At 38.6% G+C, this 20,770-nt stretch overlaps 1 protein-coding gene and 1 long non-coding RNA gene across 24 annotated transcripts in view; one reads left to right on the top strand and one right to left on the bottom strand.

The window, feature by feature from the left end:
• The window catches only part of tenm4 (teneurin transmembrane protein 4), a 462,218-nt gene that overhangs the window by 422,712 nt on the left and 18,736 nt on the right, over positions 1-20,770 (top strand). For all 23 annotated transcript variants that reach the window (XM_087282405.1, XM_087282404.1, XM_087282403.1 and 20 more), the window contains 4 exon segments: positions 1,441-1,676; positions 14,779-15,075; positions 15,846-17,460; positions 20,421-20,563. In XM_087282405.1, the coding sequence (XP_087138531.1) occupies positions 1,441-1,676; positions 14,779-15,075; positions 15,846-17,460; positions 20,421-20,563 (2,291 nt within the window).
• Positions 8,832-11,561, bottom strand: LOC147833597 (uncharacterized). Its single transcript, XR_015509080.1, has 3 exons — positions 10,956-11,561; positions 9,216-9,648; positions 8,832-9,035 (listed from the first exon to the last, which is right to left on the bottom strand). It is a non-coding gene; the product is annotated as an uncharacterized LOC147833597 (long non-coding RNA).

The following is a 20,770-nucleotide window of genomic DNA, read 5'->3' as shown; positions in this document are numbered from 1 at the left end:
TGTAACAGTTCTCTTTCCTACATTAACATGACAGAGACTCCAAGGGTCCTCTAAATGTAAATTATCAAAGTTCTTGATATAAAGATCAGATAATTCATTGAAGCATTACTTTTAAAGTTGGTGTTGTAACAATATGTTGATGCTTGAGAAAGTTACATTTTTGCTTTCTATAATATTTATTTAATGTTTTAGGATGAATATTTTTTCTTGTTCAAATTAAGCATGCAAGGCTGAGCTATTTTTTTTCAGTGCAGCTGATAATTTTATCTAATTAATATGTTAATATTTATAACATTTTATGCTTTATATGAATTACTGAATTATATTTATTGAATTATGTGCCCCATGAATTAAATTAAGTATTTGCCCTTCAAGGTTTAATATTAAATTTAAAGACTTTAAAAGAAACAGACGATGAGCAAATGAGTTTGATAAACAATGAAAAGTGTTTTACTGTCTATATGTAAACAAATAAATATTTTTTACATTTAATATATAATTTTTTTATTATTAATTTATTTTTCAACAATGTAAAATTGAACATTTCATCTCAATGTTGGTGCCGGTGACATACACGATCACCTCACAATAAGAAGGTCGCTGGTTCGAGTCCCAGCTGGGTTAGTTGGCATTTCTGTGTGAAGTTTGCATTTTCTCCCCGTGTTGAGTCCAAATATATGTCCAAATATGTGCGGTACAGGTGAATTAGGTAAGCTAAAATTGGCCATAGTGCATGTGTGTGATTGAGTGTGTATGGGTGTTTCCCAGAGATTGGTTGCAGCTGGAAGGTCATCCGCTGTGTAAAACATATGCTGGATTAGTTGGCAGTTCATTCCACTGTGGTGACCCCAGATTAATAAAGGGACTAAGCCGAAAAAAAAATTAATAAATGAATGAATCTCAAAGTCAAGAAATGCTTCTAAACCATTACATTTACACACATATCAATTTTGTGTGGTGCGGCATTATTTAGCCGACTCTGATTTTGTGTAATTTTGTCTTTCTGGTGTTTCCCGCTGTCACTCCCCAGCAAAAAAATCTACCTTCTGCCACTTTTCCAAATGATCAACTAGACGTCAAGTTATTATTTGTTGCTCTTACAATTGGGATCGACCACAAGATTTTATAATAATATAATATTAATACATTTGTAACATTAAGCAGCATAACAAGCTATTTTTAACATCTAAAAAACAATAAAAAATAATAAGAGAAGAAGTCTCGAGCCAGAAGATTCCAATGGCTGCGCATGCTTGAATGTGAAAAATAAGGTCAATAATTATAACATTCTTATCTTTTATCTTTCAGCAGAAACACGTTTTCCCACTTAAGTTAGTAAATGATGACAGATTATATTTATTCCTAATTGACTCTAAGTGAATACTGAATTTAATTATTTTGCACTAAATATGAGACTGTCGTTTCTGATTTAAATCCTAGATCAAGTCAAAAACAGTTACTACATCGGACTGGATGGCTCTTTGCGTCTGGTACTGGCAAACGGCATGGAAGTGTCTCTCCACACGGAGCCTCACCTGCTGTCAGGAACAGTGAACCCAACCATAAGCAAGAGAAACGTCACGCTGCCCATCGACAATGGACTCAACCTGGTGGAGTGGAGACAGCGCAAAGAGCAGGCGCGAGGGCAGGTCACAGTGTACGGACGCAGACTCCGGGTAAGAACACTCTATTGTGCTCTTATTTGTGTATGGATATCAGAGTGCATTTTAAACAAGCTGCCATTTCTGTTCTATTACTGGGAAAGGTGGTAAAGCAAAAGAGAATAAGTAAAAAAGACTACATAGAGAGCATACTGGCCATTTAGCAGTAGATCATTTAGCATTGTGTGTATTGTAAACAAAATGTTAGAGGTTTGGTAATTTACTCAGCACCAAATTGTCCGAAATTAATTAATAGACTTTTTTATTCAATTAGATCAGGGATTCTTAACCAGTGGGCCTGCAGGTGGGCAGCTTCAATATAACTTAAAAATTTAACGGTGGTTAAAAACTCCCATTTGCTTCACGTCTGCTAGGACTGCATCTCTCATTTATATAAAGCAAACTGTCATCAAAATGTAAAGCTGAAGATGATTAGTTAATAATAACAACTAGCTCGCGTGTGCTTTGTGTCTGCAACTCATACAAGAAAGTCTGTTGATTCACAAACTATGCGTGAAGTGTTTATTTCTTTTAAACACTTTGCAATTCTGCATAATTTTCAAAATGAAAGTCCTGCGAGTGTTTTATAATGAATGAGCACCCATACAGGAGGATAATCTGCTGAGGGTCAGTGGTATTAGTTAGTTAATTTTAATTCAGTGTTTCAGTGGTGAACAGCTGTTCCTGTCAGCAAACCCCCAAAATATCTAGCTGCAAACCCAGCCGCCTTCAGACTGATGTGTTTTGACAGATTAAAAATGTTTTGACTGTATTTTACATTTCTTTGTTTATTTGTATTGGATATAAATCTATCTATCTATCTATCTATCTATCTATCTATCTATCTATCTATCTATCTATCTATCTATCTATCTATCTATCTATCTATCTATCTATCTATCTATCTATCTATCTATCTATCTATCTATCTATCTATCTATCTATCTATCTATATAATTTAAAAAAATAATAAATACATAGAACAAAACAGTAGAAGACAAAACACGTTAATGAGCTGATGATCTGCGTCACGCGTGTTTGGTTGAGGACGCATTCGCATAGCCAGCCCGATCGTATGAGGAAATGTAAGTATTTTCCCTTTTGTTATGTTCATGGCTAATTCGTACAAACCTGTATGAGTTCATTCGTACCAAAATGTACGATTTTAAAAAGGAGGCATGGCATCCAACCGTCATTGGGTAATGAGAAAATAGTACTAAATTCATACGAATTAGCCATCGAATCAAAAAGTTACGAATTGCTGCGAGATTGTGTTGGCAGAGCTGAAGGTCCTCCAGGAACTTGGTTTAGAAACACTGACTACTTTACATAGACATCAGTAATCAAAGTATTTGCCTTAATCTAATTAAGACAATAATAAGATTAAGGAGTTGCTTTTTGAGTGTTCCTTTCATGATCCCGTTTTACATGTTATAGCACATAATTAGATTAATGTCATTGCGTCACCGTGCTATCCGCATTTCCTCCGGAATTTCATGTAATTTCAGGTGTTTCATTTTTAATTTATCGATATTAACTGCAGTTTGGCACTTTTACTTTCATTCTGGAATATTTCATGTATGCCCCCCATGACAAACGAGATATTGGATGTAACTACAAACTGCTGGAAGAGTGCTGTTTTAACGGAAATTCATACCGTATGCTGAATGGAAGAAAAAAAAAACTCTGCGTTTCACGATGTGAGTGAGTGAGTGAGTGAGTGAGTAAGTGAGTGAGTATGTGGACGATCCTGTCGCAAAACGCTCAAAAAGTCCTACATTATGGTAATAGTTTGATTAAGGTGTTTGCATGTCTGTACTGCACTTCAATAAACTGCATACTCCACGTCTTAATTTGATTTCTTTTTGGTTTGATTAATACCTTAATCTGATATTTATTTTATTTTTTTAAATCGCTGTTTACATGGTATACTCTTAATCAGAGTATCGTCTTAATTGCATTACAACCGAATTATTGGTGTCCATGTAAAATCACATCCACCAGTTAATGAGCTAGAATACATAAATCAATTATACAGAATAAATAAATAAACAAACAACTAAATAAATGAATGAATAAATAAATAAATAAATACATTGATTAGAACATAATCTGAATTGAAATCAATATGCAATAAAAGACCAGAATGCAGAGCTAAATGTGTTATAACGTAAATGTAAAGAAGTGACTGTCGTTTAATAAATGCTGAACTTATGACGCCCCATTCACATTCATCAGTGTCAACGCTTTCCATTCACTTTGAATGGGTGACATCAGGCATTGCCGAACTGCATTGTGGATCCGTCGGTGCCGCTTCAGAGGCGTTGCTCACTGCAGAAGTTGGGACTAGCTTAACTTTTTAAGCGCCGATGGAAGCGTCAGCTAATCAGATTGCTGTATGCAAATACACCAGCTAGACAGTGGCCTATTGCTGACTGAATTTCATTGGCTGACGCTGCTGTCAATCGCGTCTGCCTCAACTTCAGACTTGCCTTCAGTCAAGCATTGGCGCTGAAGCCCCATGTGAATGGGGCGTAATTAATGAATATGAGGTAGTTTCACTTTCAAAATGCGGTATAAATGCGTCTCATTTTGGCATTTTAATTTATGTAAACACATTCAGGTGCTGCTTGTCAATTTGACAAGGCTACTATGTTCGTACTTGCTGTCAATTGCGGGAGAAATGATCGATAAAAGGTTTCTGATAAACCGCTGTAATGGCTGCAGGAGCGGTGTGATGCGGGGGAGTCAGATTGTGATACTGCACCGGCATATTTCTTTATGTCGCGTCAGTGGTTGGTCATTCTTTACAGATTTGTTCATTTTAAACAAATGTTTTGTATGACTCGGGGAGTGAATCATTCATTTGGACATGCGCACATTTGTGCAAGTGGAGCTCTTGGAGGGATCTGTTTCGTGCACGTGTGGCCTTAAATCATATCGATATGAAAGATATTGAGATATCAAGATATTGCATTGGAATTCATATTGATATATCCCCAGAAATCGATGTACCGCCCAGCCCTACTGCAGAACAACCCACTATGGGGCCTCCATGTAATGTAATGATTGTAAGGGCGCAGGTGAGATGTCATTTTTCGAGAGACATTCAAAAATACATCATGTGCAATGCAACGTCTATTAGTCATGTAAAACAATTAATTGCAAACTGAAATAAATAAATTTATTATAAGGTTCGAAATTTGATGTTTAATGAGATTATTTATTTTTTTGTGATTATTTGCTTTAATTAGAATTTTGCAGGATCACAAAAATTTGGGACTTTTTGGTGAGTTCGCGTTGGATTCAGCGTTCATGTAATCGCAAAAAACTAGGGGGTCTAATATGAAGTATATGAAGTTATGAAAAATAAAGTCACATGAGATCATTTTGAAACTAAAAATGCAACATTGCAACAAATATATATTGCATAAATCTAACATTTATATAAAATTAATGAATTAATAAAAATGTATAGAGTGGTACGGTGGCTCAGCGGTTAACACTGTAGCCTCAAAGTAAGAAGGTCGCTGATTCGAGTCCCAGCTGGGCCAGTTTGCACTTCTGTGTGGAGTTTGCATGTTCTCTTGTGTTTGATTGGGATTCTTCCATGTTCTCCGGTTTCCCCCACAGTCCAAAGACATGCGCTGTAAGTGTGTGAGTGAATGTGTGAATGTATGGGTATTTCCTAGTACTGGGTTGCAGCTGGAAGGGTATACGCTGCGCAAAACATATGCTGGATAAGTTGGCCGTTAGTTTAACTGTGGCGACACCTGATGAATAAAGGGACTAACCCAAAGGAGAATGAATGAATGAATGAATGAATGAATGAATGAATGAATGAATGAATGAATGAATGAATGAATGAATGAATGAATGAAAATGTAAAAATGTGTCTAAAACATTATTGTAATTTATTATAAAGCCATGTTCAGCATTTTTTTTCTCAATAAAGTATATGTAATAAAGTATATGCAAAGTATATGTATGCCTATACTGTAGATACATATTCATGGGACTGATAAAAGCTATATGTACTGTTTTGTATTATTCATATAGGTTTTTCTTTTTTGCTCTAAATAATAAATATCTCATTTGCATTTTACATGCTATTATCTTTGTTTAAAGAATACATATTTAAACCAACATGAATTATTCATGCTTTCTAATCTTACATTTTAATAATGCACGCAAATTACATTTGTGCTTATGAAATATGGAGTACCTCATGGCATTTTATGGCACAAACTGTACACCCAGCCTGTGATCAGCAGCTCATGCGGTTCTATAATTGCGCACAGACCTCAGCATTACCTCCGCACTGTCATCTGCTCATCCTGAGTTAATTTTACGCAGGCACAGTTCCATAGCACCCCGTCACACCTCCTCACAGCAGAGTAATGGCTTCTCCATCAGCATCTCTATCCTGTAGAGTCTGGTCAGATATCTGCCTCTGAAGGTCAGCGTGCGCAGGGCAGAGGTCATTGTGTAGGGCAGCACAGAGTGTCTCCTGATCAAGTCCCCAAGGCTTTACCTTACACAGTCTGATTTTTTCATTATTCTCGAACCAGCAGTATTTGGATCACTTTAAGGCTTTTGTAAGATGATACAATATTTTTGTTCATACATGGTATTTTATAAAAGGAATGAATAGTTTTCTTCAACAAGGAGGCATTACGTTGTTCACAATTGCCTTTTAAGATATTTACAATGTTAAATATGTTTTAAATAGTCAAATTGCAATTGAGAGGGCGCCATGGTGGCTCAGTGGTTACCACTGACTCCTCACAGCAAGAAGATTGTTAGTTCAAGTCCTGGCTGGGCCAGTGAATGTGAGGGTGTATGTGTGTTTCCCAGTTTTGGGTTGCAGCTGGATGGGCATTCGCTGCTTAAAACATATACTGGAATAGTTGCCAGTTAGTTCCACTGTAATGAACCCTGATTAATAAGGGACTAAGCTGAAGACTATGCATTGAAAGTTAAATGATGATGATGATGAAAAGCCTTTATTTGTCACATACACTTTTACATGCAGTGAAATTGGACCCCCCGACCATACACAAACAGCACACATTTTAGGTGAATACAAGTCAGACAAGAGGTAGCTTTTAGAAAGAGGAAATAAGATACATTAGGGAAGAGGGAGGCGAAAAAAGCCCCTCTTAGACTGCCATTGAATTAAGCACATAAACACATAGACATATTATGGCAACAGGGGATGGGAACAGGGGAGGTGTGTATAGTCTGATAAAGGCGGCAGCCATCTGGTCCTGCAGCCAGTGAGCGCTGGTCACAGACCCACCTACCAACTCCGGCGGGTGAAAACATACAAAGATGTGGGATGTGGAGGTTAGGCAGTGATTGTTTAGCTGTGTATGTGTGTATGTGTGTGTGTGTGTGTAAACCTGTAGAGTCTCACAGGTGTCCTTGGAACAGGGAGCCGGAATTTAGAGCATCTTGTTATCATGTTCTTCGAGGGAAGTTGTTTGTCTCCAGCCGAGGCCGCCTGGCAGGAGAGTCACAGGGAAGCCGAAAGAGAAGAAAAAGTTTTCAATTTGGGTCGATATCTGCCAATTTGGCAGATATCAAATGTCCATCAAAGGTCTTTCCAAATCGCATTACAACGTCGCTAGTTTCTCCACGATGTTTTCCAACTTGCGCTCTAATGCCACAGTTTGAGTAATAACAACCATGCTCACCACCGTTTCAATCCAGCTAGCCAGCTTGGAGGGGTTTTGTGTTACACTGACTGCTTTTATTAATCGTTGATACCCCAGGACCCCACCTAAGCCCATCAGCAGAAATCCCGTCATCAAAGTTCTGAATAGGTAGATATCTTTAATATCCTCCAGAGACAGAGCAGCCAGGCAGATGATGCACCACTTCTCCCACCTGTCCATCATGTATCCACCTGCAAACTTCCCCACAGGACAGGTTGGTTCCCCTGAACCCAGACTTCTCATCGAGTAGATGGTGTCAATTCCATTCAGAGATCAGTTGATCAAGTCCATACTTCCTTATTTGTTTGGAGAGTAGGGCAAGGAGAGCCTCAGAGATAGAATAAGACAAGACAAGAGGAGTCAGCCAGGAGAGATATGGAAGGGAAATGAAAAAAGTGTGACCGCCTTCGCAGAGAGAGAAAAAAAGAATGATTCTAATTGAAATTGTTATAACATTTTTTTTTTTTAAATGTATTAAATAATCTATGTGCTTGTATGTTTGCTTTAAATATCTAAATTAAATTCTAACAATGTATGTAGTAATTCATTAATTAAACATGTATATTTATAGATGTGTGGGGGTGTTCAATTTAAAGTCTAATTATTACTTATGTATTATATTATTTATAAACTATTATTTATAAAATGTACATCTACACATTATTAAATTCATAAATAAATATGTATAAATCTATTTAGAAATTGTATTACACCCTGTCCTAACTATGTGCAGTACAGTGCTATAACACTATATAAGGTATATTTTTCATGTTTAAATAAGTATTTGTCCTAACCATGTATGACAGCGACACATGGAACTTCTATTTTCAGGAACCGCTTCTATTTCCGCAACGTCTCAGCAAAACAGCAGCATTAACTAAAAATTCAATTATCACCTCAGGTACAGATAACAATCTTTATTCAGTGTTACATGCTACCGATGTGAGCTTGAACACTATTTTATTTAACATGTATTGCCATACTATTAAAAAGTAACTGAACATCTTTTACCTCACATCTTGGAAAAAAAAAAAAAATTGCAAATGGTTTAATAATAAAAGTCAGTGACTAAGTGCAAAGCAACAACATAAGTTGTATTTACTGTTAATAATGTCAAATTGGTTTAATATGTAGTAATTAGGTTACAACCAGTACCATTTCATTGGGAGTGCAGGGACTGAATGGTTGTGTCCTGCTACTTGTCGCTGAAATCTTGTCATATAGTTATAAATACTTGATGTTATATAGTATTATTTATAAATAATAATAAACTAGTTTATATGTGTACATATTTTAGATATTTTATATTTAGATTTTGTTTCCTCTACCATAATCAATGTACTTACTTTGATATTATTATTATTTATTATTATAATATTATTATTATTAGGTGGAAAGGGTGTGGATCTGTGCGTTGCATGCATTTTTTTTCGTGCTTATATGTGTGTGTGTAAAAGAAGCTGTGGGATGCCTGAAGGATGGCTGACATTAATCTAGGGCCCGGAGGTCTGGTGTACAGCCTCAATCAGACACCCCTGGGCTAGCTAATCAAGCTCTTACTAGGCTTTCTAGAAACATCCTTGCAGGTGTGTTGAAGCAAGTTGGAGCTGAAATCTGCAGGACACCGGACCTCCAGGACTGAGTTTGAGAACCCCTGATCTAGGCCATGGGTGCCCAAACTGGGTCCTGGAGAGTTTAGTTCCAAGACACACCTGAACCAGCTAATCAAGCTCTTTCTTGGTATACTACTGTAGAAACTTCCAGGCATGTATGTTAAAAAACGTTGGAGCTAAAATATGCCAAAAAACAGCCCTCTGGGACCCAGTTTGGGCACCCCTGCTCGAGGGAAATTAAATGCAGAACACAATTTACAAAAACAATTCCACTATGATTTTATAGGAAATGTGCTATATGAAAAGATCATTTTAATATGGTATATAATACTTAATACGGTGCAGGTAATCATGTTTTGAATTCTATATTCTGAATAATAGCTCAGAGAGACCAATTTACAAAATGGTGACAAAAAATGGTCTCTGTTAAATCAATAGATTTGTATCAGAGTGCTTTAAATCATAATGGTATTGCTGACCATACACATTCTTAACACAAATGTGGGTCACTACCAGCCTGAGGTATTGCTGCAGTCACATGTCCGCCACACTAACTATTATACACCATCAAGAACAGCTGCCAGGCCTCCAAAACCTCCTGACAACAACAGGGATCTGGAAATATTGTCGTATAAATTGTTCCCTCACCACCAGCTCAAATCCAGAAACACACTGAAGGCTTAAGCGCAAGGCCTCCACTGAAATGTTTGCTTTACATTATTAGAGCGGTGTCCTATACGGCCTCCAAACAAACAAAAGCACCACGTGGCCAAGAGTGTTTACTGAAGAAGCGACAAATCGCACTGAGCAAACAAGATTACAGTGCTTACCACAGCAGCGGATGGGGGCGAAAAAATGAGAAATGAATGGCAAAGCGGCAAGCAAATATTGGATTTGAAGAACAAAAACTTGAATACATTTTTTATGACAGTGGAGAAGAAAATCAAATGCTGTTTGACAGATTTGTTGACTTTTGGAATATGGAATGGGACTTTTCAATTATTGATGGTGATTTGTGAAAACAAACACTACTTACAAGTTGTTTGTTCATTGCCAAAAGTGCATTAGCGGCAGTTCTAAGATATTCACATAATTAGGCAAGCTATAGGAAAAAAAGTGTTTTGTTTTGTTCTTAGATTTAATCGTTGTTTATTCGACAAACAGGAGTCGGCTAATCTCAAAGTAGCTGTGTTTTAATCAGCAAAGCATGCAAATTTCATCCAGCTGTCAAAGAATTAAAGGAAAAACATGGCGAGAGCTAGTCTGGCCTGTTTATTAGGCAATTACTTTTAGAGAATTATCAGAATGCAGTTAGCAAAACATAGCCATAATAAATGTTAAAAGTGCAACAGAAGTAACATTAAAAAATTGTATAGCATCCTCATTTAACATTAACCCCCTGGGGTCGAAGACCGTGTATACGCGTTTTCATCTGTAGTGTCGTCAAACTGCTGAAATGAACTTAAATTACACTTTCAGTTTTGATCGTTCAGATAAGAGCAATACATCAATCAAATCTGTTATGTGTCTACTTTTTGTTATGTACACACACACACACACCAACAACAAACTTGTGTGCTTTTGCAAAATAAGGAAAATTAACAGTGCAGGCATTCTGTCTTTTCTCTTTCCGTGAACTGCTTTTAGAAGCGCGTCAGTAAAATGCGCTGACACTCCGCGAAAACAAAACGCACAGAGATGAGACGTGTATCTCTAGAAAGCTTGAAGTGTCTACTTTTAAATGCAATTTCTTCTCCACTGTCATAAAAAATGTATTCAAGTTTTTGTTCTTCAAATCCAATATTTGCTTGCCGCTTTGCCATTCATTTCTCATTTTTTCGCCCCCATCCGCTGCTGTGGTAAGCACTGTAATCTTGTTTGCTCAGTGCGATTTGTCGCTTCTTCAGTAAACACTCTTGGCCACGTGGTGCTTTTGTTTGTTTGGAGGCCGTATAGGACACCGCTCTAATAATGACTTTTCTTCCGTAACTAAATTGCTATTTAAACTTTAAGATTCAAATTATAAAATTATAATTCTTACAAAGGGGCGACCCGGTGGCGCAGTTGGTAGCACGTTCACCTCACAGCAACAAGTTCGCTGGTTCAAGCCATGGCTGGGTCAGTTGGCATTTCTGTGTGGAGTTTCCCTTGTTCGAGTGGGTTGCCTCCAGGTGCTCCCCCACAAGTCCTTGTGGTATAGGTGAATTGGGTGAGTTAAATTGTCTTGCGTATGTGTGTAAATGAGTGTGAATTGATGTTTCCCAGTGATGGGTTGCGGCTGGAAGAACATCCGCTGCGTAAAACACATGCTGGATAAGTTGTCGGTTCATTCCGCTGTAGCGACCCCAGATAATTAAAGAAACTAAGCTGAAAAGAATATGAATAAATGAATTGTTATAAAAAAAATTCCAAAAAAGGGATCAATACAAACTAAATAAGACTTATTTATATAAACAAACTAAAACTGTTTCTGTGCAGGGATTTTACATTTTTAAAAAAGAAATATCGGCATATCTGTTTTTTTGGAGTAAGCAGAGGTCTTTGCACATTTACAATGTCCCCTGCTGAAAAAACAAAAAAAAAATAAAAATAAAAATAAAAAAAACCTTTTCACTGGGTATTGAGATGGCTGATGTGTAGAAGTAAACCTTTCCCAAACCTGAAAGCAGCGTGTACAGAGGTAGTCAATTTTCTCTCTGATCCAGGCAAATAGCTATTATAAAATTACTAACTAAATAGAAGGACACAGACAGGAGTTGAACATGATTATGAAGGTGAATAATAAATATTCATTCATAGTTTTTTTGGCCTAGTCCATTTGTCCTAGTCCATTTGTTAATCTGGGGTCACCACAGCGGAATGAACCGCCAACTTATTCAGCATATGCTTTACGCAGCAGATGCCCTTCCAGCGGCAACTCATTACTGGGAAACGTCCATTCACACTAACAAACAATTAAGCTCACCCAGTTCACCAATTCCGCATGTCTTTGGACTTGTGGAGGAAACCGGAGCAGCTGGAGGAAACCCATGCAAACATGGGAGAACATGCAAATTCCACATAGAAAGTGCCAACTGACCCAGCAAAGGCTTGAACCAGCTACCTTCTTCTTCTGTGAGGCGATCGTGCTACCCACTGCTCCACTATGATTTACAATTATTATTACAGGTATAATTAATTAGTATATGTATCAGTGTGATGCACTTAAAAAGAGATAATCTTGCACATTAAATATTCAATAATATTAAGCAAAATATTAAAATATGTATAAAGTAATTTAAAAAGGAGAGGGTAAAAATAATCTAATACCTGGTTCTGTAACAGAACAACTTTCTCTTTCACTCTGAACAACATCTTGACACATTCGCTATGAAAACACTGATGTACCATGTGATCTACGTAGCACTCCTCAAACCAAGCGGAGCTGCAAATCATCCGGTCCACGTGGTTTGGCTTATTAATAGTTTATGCGCATAGACATCTGTGCTGATGGTTTCTGTGCATCATATTCGTTGTTCCGTTAGTGTAAGTAAATGTCTTTTTGCAGTATTTGCACACAGTTTGTGTTTGGTCTGGCACTTCACCGATGTAATTTTTCTCTGCCGCCCATCCTTTTGCTCACAGCTTATGTGCAGGTAAAGCGAGCTTGCGCCTGTAAACACAGCACCATATCTGTTCAAAACATGTATTGCAATTTGTTTAACATTTCTACCGATTTGAATCATCTCATATTTTAATTGATTGTCAAGTGACGTATATTAAATCATTACATCCTGAGGAGGAGGAGGAAAAGTTAATCAGAAAGTGCAGAACTCTTTTTCATAAGTATTCACATCATGTCAAGTGTTAGTACACTCCAATTGGTCTTTTTTGTGTAGGGAACTTGGACAATCCCCCAAACCCCTCTGCCTTTTCCCCCTACCCTTCCCCAATCCGATCTCCTTCCTCCCACAATATCTGCTTTCCTCCAGCTAAAACCATTTAAAGTAATGTCCAATTTAAGACATTCCCCTTGAGTGGGTTTCCATTCTTCAGGGGCCTAGGATCTCACTGCCAAAAGAGCTCTTTTTTTCGAGCCCGTTGGGCCTCAACCAGAGCCTGGCATGAGCATCCAGCCCTCTCTTTCATTCTCTCTTCAGTTTTGTCCTCAAACTTGTCGCTTCAGTCAGCCCATACTGCACGATTCAGCCCTTGACACAAGTTCTCTCATCCTCAGAGCCATAAAAGCCTGACTTTTTGATGCTTTGGAACATCTAGCAAATAATACCTGATTGAATTGTGATAAGCAGAAATAATAACTGTTTGCCAACATGTTTTCCCAAACGTTCTTCCTTCCAATAGACCATGTGACTCTCATTTTCTCAGGTTATGTTAGTTCAGATGCAAGGGCATATTCTCAATTCTTCAGTTCTTCAGATCAAAGGGTCAAGTATTATGTGAAAGGAAAAAAGAAAAGAAAACAGAGTGAGAGAAATGTTGCTGTGTTCATATGAATAGGTGGGGGAGCGAAAAATATCTGCCCTTTATTCTGTCAACCTCTTTGTTCTGTCACCCCCACCGGGAATTCTCCTATTCATGAGCTGCTTGCTTTTAATGTAAAATAATCCTCTCAATTAGGTATTAGTGACATTAATTGGCCCCAGTGTAATTGTCCCTTCACAGATGAGAGCTCCCAGCATGCCCACGAGGAGAAGGAGAGAGAGAGAGAGAGCTTGCTTTCTGCTCTTCCCTCCGTCCTCCACACCACTGGACAGAAGCCAACAACAACTCACAAAATCACTTTAAGACTCTGTTAAGCTTTGCCAACAGTGAGCCAAGCCGGGTGCCAGCGTACCTGATGAGAAGAAACCAGATCAATCAAGAAAACATTACATGGAGAAGAGAGATGGAGAAATGAGTGTTTAATTATAATGCTTTTTAAAACAGTTTGGCCCAAACTTCCAGATGGTTATTTAGTCAATACTCATTCAACCCTGTAGCTGTAATACCTCAAAGTGGTGTGCTTGGGATAAAAAAACAGCTGGCACAAAAACATTCTGCCTTAAAAGAAACACAGCTTTTTATTCCAAGTAATAAGAAGCATACATAATAAACTTTTTGAGCCAATTTCTTTAGCAATTAGTGCAGTACATTCTACAAACGCCCAGTCTATAGATTTCCCTAAGTCCCAAAAAACTAAAAAGAAAGGCACAATGTGAAATTTGTGTGCTTTTAACACATTGACATTTAATTAGGTATAGTTGGGTTCCCCATATATTATCCACCATTACCTAAATCCATAGAGCAGCAAAACAAGGTTCCAACTCACTGTGCATGAGCTGAAGGTTTTAAGGTTTCTAAACCCTTGATCACCCCATGCATTGACCTGTGTGTGCCTTTGGGATTACCAGACATGTAGGACTAGTTCTCAGCTCTGATCTCAGCATGTGCTGGAGCCCGAAGGCTCTGCGCATTTGAACTGAGCCAAATACTCAGTATGGCATCATTCAAACAGTGTAGTGCAGCTTTTAACTTCATATGCAGCTCAGAGGTGTTTTCCTCATCCTTCAAGTAGAATGGAAGTTATCTATTCCTCAGTAATTCTTTCCTGGAATGGGGATGATTACACTCAATGGAGTGCTTCTCTCATTCTTTTTGTTCTAACCTGCAGCAAGCAAAAGAATTCAATCTTGTGTGCCCTAGAGGTGTGTGTTTGATAGTGAAAATCATTAAAGTGTAAGACATCACATTCAACCAAGTGTGCCTGTTCAATTCAGTGGTCTAATCTCTGTATTCTTTTTGTAGGTTCATAATAGAAATTTGTTATCTATGGATTTCGATCGGGTAACCAGGACTGAGAAAGTGTATGATGACCACAGGAAGTTCACCTTAAGGATCCACTATGATCATGCTGGAAGACCTACATTGTGGGCTCCAAGTAGCCGGCTAAATGGTGTCAATGTCACCTACTCACCAGGTGGCCACATTGCTGGCATCCAGAGAGGCACAATGTCAGTCCGAATGGAATATGACCAAAATGGGAGAATCACCTCAAAGATATTTGCAGATGGAAAATCATGGAGCTACACCTACCTTGAAAAGGTATGCACCTTTGACTGTAAAGCAATGCAACATCTGGTTAAACTTATTTCAATAATATGTTCTAACCTTGCCTGCATAGGTCCTCTCTCAAGTACAGCCATTGTTACCACAGACAGCTTGACAACTTGATCACTCCTAAGATATCACTGTAAAAAAGTAAAATACCCCTATCTTATTAGAGCAAATATCTGAGAAATGCAGCACCTTATAGTGTAACTGAAAAATAGCATGTTGAAATGCTGACAACCCAATACACTGTTTTAAAAGAATTGATTGTTGTGTCTAAACTCGCTCTATTTAATATTTCTTGCCATTCTAAACTGACTACATGCCGGTGAGATCAATAGTCTCAAAGTAAAAAAGAGCAAAGCTCCTTCCTGCTGAAATCTAAACTCCAGAATATCCTCCCACTGACCTCCATATAAGGTGACATTATTAAAAATGGTATCAGGAGAAGTGGTGAGGGGGAGGGGTTGATGACTTAATCCTCATTAAATGAGATTTTGCCCTTCTTCATTTTTCAGTCAGTGTTTCAGAGCAGCATATTTGTAATTTTTATGCACCCTGAAGTGATTCTGTGACACCCCACCGTTTGTTGTGCAGTTAGTCATGTGGTGCAATGTGACTCCTGGGTACTTAGTGACCTTCAGTTTTATTGGGTGGAGAGTTTCACATTTAACTATTTGAAGTGCTGTTGGAATGGGTTGGGAATTACTAGCTTCATTAAATCAGCTTACTGAACACCGCTTTGTCATTTTTTTCTTTGGCAGTCCATGGTGCTGCTGCTCTACAGCCAGCGACAATACATCTTCGAGTTTGACAAGAACGACCGCCTTTCTTCAGTAACCATGCCCAATGTGGCCAGACAGACCTTGGAGACCACCCGTTCCATCGGCTATTACAGAAACACATACCGGCCACCTGAGGGCAATGCCACAGTTTTGCAAGATTACAGTGAAGATGGACTGCTTCTGCAAACCATCCACCAAGGAACAGGACGTAGAGTCATCTATAAGTATGGGAAACTCTCCCGTCTGCTAGAAATCCTTTATGATACGACACGGATTGCCTTTTCTTATGATGAATCTGCAGGCATGCTCAAAACTGTGGGGCTTCAAAGTGAAGGTTTTGCTTGTACCATACGTTACAGACAGATCGGACCACTTATCGACAGACAGATCTTTCGTTTTAGTGAGGAGGGCATGGTGAATGCCCGCTTCGACTACAACTATGATAACAGCTTCCGGGTCACCAGCATGCAAGCAGTGATTAATGAAACCCCCTTGCCCATTGACCTCTATCGCTATGATGACGTCTCAGGCAAGACGGAGCAGTTTGGCAAATTTGGAGTTATATATTATGATATTAACCAGATTATAACCACAGCTGTAATGACCCACACCAAACACTTTGATGCATACGGAAGAGTTAAAGAAGTGCAGTATGAGATTTTCCGTTCGCTCATGTATTGGATGATGGTACAGTATGACAACATGGGGCGAGTGGTGGCCAAGGAGCTTAAAGTTGGACCCTATGCAAATACCACCCGCTATGCCTATGAATATGATGCAGATGGTCAGCTCCAGGTAGTGTCCATCAATGATAAACCTCTATGGCGCTACAGTTATGACCTTAATGGCAATTTGCACCTCCTTAGCCCTGGTAATAGCGCCAGACTTACACCACTACGCTACGACATTCGGGACCGCATTACTCGTCTAGGTGATGTGCAGTACCGTTTAGATGAGGATGGATTCCTCAGGCAAAGAGGCAATGATTTCTTTGAGTATAACTCTGCTGGGTTGCTTGTTAAAACCTACAACAAAGTTAACGGATGGACTATCAAGTACCGCTATGATGGCTTGGGCAGAAGAGTGTCCAGTCGAAGTACCCAAGGCCACCATCTGCAATTCTTCTATGCAGACTTGTCCAGTCCCACCAGAGTCACACACATGTACAATCACTCAAGCTCAGAAATCACCTCACTCTACTATGACCTTCAAGGCCACCTTTTTGCCATGGAGTTGAGCAGTGGGGATGAGTTCTATGTGGCATGCGACAACATTGGTACTCCACTGGCTGTATTTAGTGGCGCTGGTCTCATGATCAAACAGATTCTCCACACAGCTTTTGGGGAAGTATATTTGGACTCCAACCCAAGCTTCCAGCTAGTAATAGGCTACCAGGGCGGCCTTTATGAGCCCCTTACAAAGCTTGTCCATATGGGCCGCAGAGATTATGATGTTCTTGCAGGCCGGTGGACCACTCCTGACCATGATATCTGGAAGCGGCTCAACAGCGACAACATTGTGCCCTTCAACCTCTACATGTTTAAGAACAACAACCCCTTGAGCAACAGCCAAGAAACCAAGTGCTACATGACAGGTAAGAATAATTTCTTATAAATATTTTTGGAACATACTGAGAAGGACATTATTTGATATACCGACCCATCTCCAAATAGTTATGTGTAGGAATGCAGGGATGCTGGAGTCTATTCCAGCATCTTGAGCCAAAAATTTGGGGGCTTTTAATAATCTCCAAATATCTTTACTGTTACACTTTACCTGCAGCATTCTAAAACACCATAAGTACATGGTGCCAAGAATCCTCCTTGCACAACAGTGATTATTTTTCAGTCTCTCATCCCAGCCCCAGCTTGGGGTGTACTTGCTTCCACATACACAGCTTTTTGAGCAATGACAGCAGAACAAAGTGCCCTTTGTTCTTCATTCAGGTTCGCTCCTCTAAAATATCCCATCAGTCTTTGCTTCCTCAGCCTGTGCGGGAGGTAAATAGTAGTGAATGCTCCCTAGTGTTAGACAAATAACACAAAGGAGTCCATGGAACTAGAAGCTAGGGGCTGATTCACTTTTCTCTCCACTTGAAAGAAAAATCACAGCCTTACTAAAAAAAAAGAAAAAAGAAAAAAACTAAATATTATAGTCACATTTGTAGTCTAAAACAGTGAATACATGCTGTTTTTGACTGAAATGAAAACCTTGGTTCATGCCCTTACTACCAAATGAAATGAATGCTGTAGAATCACAATATTGGTTGTTTATGTTATAACTGCTTTGTTGTGGTTTGATCCATTGAGTATTCTCTTGAACATATTGCAGCCTTGTTTTGTAAAAATTCATATGCATCATTCATACTCCAAGTTTATTTGGAGTGCACAGCAACCTTGTGCCTAGCCTTACCTTGGATGCAACAAAACTAAACCTCATGGGAATTGTCTAGAACAAAAAAAGTTTTTCATAAAGCACCACAAAAAGATTATTATTTACTGTAAATTGTTAGAATGGGTTTAACCACAGCGGTTCGAACTGTAGTTCTGCCGAGTGACTAAAATGTTATCAGCATGATGGTACCAAAAAACGGAAATAAGGGTAGTATTAATAGCTTAAAATGTGGGAGAGAGTTGATATTTTGTGATTGTATTGTATTGCAATATGGAACAATTAAATGTTGATGTTGAATCAAAAGTAATTCACAAATACTTGAAAATGAGATGATTTAATGACTATAATTATATATGGTTACAACTGAATTAATTAAAAAATAACTGTATAAAATTATAAAATATGAAATGATGAAACATATGATATAAATTGCACCCAGCTTAAATGTAAAATTAAAGTTACCAGAGGTAGAAGAATAGACACAGGGGGAGGGAGAGAGAGACAATGAGAGCAGGCCCAGAAGTTAGCCTGATTGTAATTGAGTCAGAGAAGATAGGCTCCAGAGGAGGAGAGCAAGAAAGCGCAGAGACAGAAAAGAGGCCAGGTAAAAGAGACAGAGCAGAGTTTTACACCTATTTTGTATCTTTCTTGACCATGTGACTAAAGCCCAAATGCTGAGACATTAATACTGACCAATCAACATGTGACCACATCGTAAAACCCCCAAAGTCCACATATCAGGCCCTGATCTTATGAGTATCTGCCTTTGGAGTCAGTATGGACCTTCTTAAGTCAAAAATACATTTTTTGTCATACAAACAAATGCATATTATAATTTAGCCTCTTACAAAATTGATTGTTCCTAAATGCATTGCTGGCTAACATTGTTTGGCTAGCATATACGGAAACACCTTTGCTGGTCTAGTTGAGTATTAGTAGACTGTCTGGTTAATATCTGTTGATACTGCTCCTTCAACAGACATTTAACTGACTATACGAAATTTAGCATTTTAACCTATTTTTAAAATGCAATTTTATGCTATTTAATGCTATTTTTCTAATTTTAACCTACACTAACCCTAACCCTAACCTAACAGTCTACTTGCCTGATGAGAATTACTTGGCATGTAGATGCAATGTAACTTAAATTCAACATATGAACCATCAAAATAAAGTGTGACCGCATGTACTAGACCAGAACTAACCAACATACTCTAGACGAGTCTGTGCTAGATTTGCTATATGTAACCTTTTTAGCTAGATCTAACATTTGAATTATTCAATTACAATGCACTAGGCCATTATTCAAGATCAGCTAAACATCTTTCAGCTAGACTGTACCCTACATCATTAATGCTAGCTTTGAAGAAGAGAATCTAAAGATTCTGCTGGATATTAGATGCACTTGAGTGAGCCATCAGCCTTTTATGAGTGATGGCATTGACATTTTCATTCCTCTCTGATATGCAGGAGGTCCCTTCATTGTCCTTAATCACATTCATATTTAAAACAACTCTGTCAAGTGACAGAGCCTTAAATAAAGGAGCAGTCGACAGTGTGCACTTCACTGCTACACCAAAGTTTCTTCTATCCATGACTAATGTGCTTTATGCGACAGGGGAAAGACACTAGAAAAGCCATTTGATTTTGTTCAAGGTTCATATTCCAAGTATATCACTGTGTAATCTGATAGTGTACGCTATCCATGCTAATGCTTCTAAATATGCACAAATACCAAAATGCACTTTCTGATTATAGGCAGGGTGACACATTTGGTCACAGCATGACATATGTATGATAATCAAGTGCACCAGCAGTTTCTCACATGCCGGCCCTAAATTATCAGGGTTTTTTGTGTAAACCGAGTGCTACAAATGACCATCTTTTTTTTTTTTTTTTTTTTTGGAGATTTGCCACTTCCTGTGGAGGATTAATCATATTTATTCCTGTCTCTGAAACTAGCGTTGCCTGTAATGACTGCGGGAGCTTATTTCAAAAAGCAGCTCACTTGGCATGTGTCCTGATTTGCAGTGAATCGGGCTTTTGTGGTCTACTTCAACCAAATAGAGTAAATTGTTATACAGGCATTAACAGTGAGAGCTGCGGTTGCCTTTTGCTCTTTTCTAAGTCTTTTATCGCATCGCGTTTCTCTTCCGACAGATGTTAACAGCTGGCTGGTGACGTTCGGTTTCCAGCTATACAACGTCATCCCTGGCTACCGCAAGCCTGTCACAGATGCCATGGAGCCTTCGTACGAGCTCATTCACACCCAGATAAAGACTCAGGAGTGGGATAGCACCAAGGTAATTCATCCAATAACAAAACTGTCTTTTTGTTTGCTCACCTCTTTAAAAACACACCTGGCCTTTGACTCCAGCTTCAGACTTTATTTGCAGTAACTTGACCTTTCAGTCTGCCACCTCCCAAAGGAGACCACTGCAATCAAGCCAGATGCTCGCGCGAATGAGCGTGGCCTCTGCTCCGGCTCCATGAGCCGAGGGAAAGGGGTC

Source organism: Danio rerio, chromosome 15 (genome assembly GCF_052040795.2).
Source record: "Danio rerio strain M-AB ecotype USA chromosome 15, GRCz13ab, whole genome shotgun sequence".
NCBI lineage: Eukaryota > Metazoa > Chordata > Actinopteri > Cypriniformes > Danionidae > Danio > Danio rerio.
This window is presented reverse-complemented; position numbering and strand designations above follow the sequence as displayed.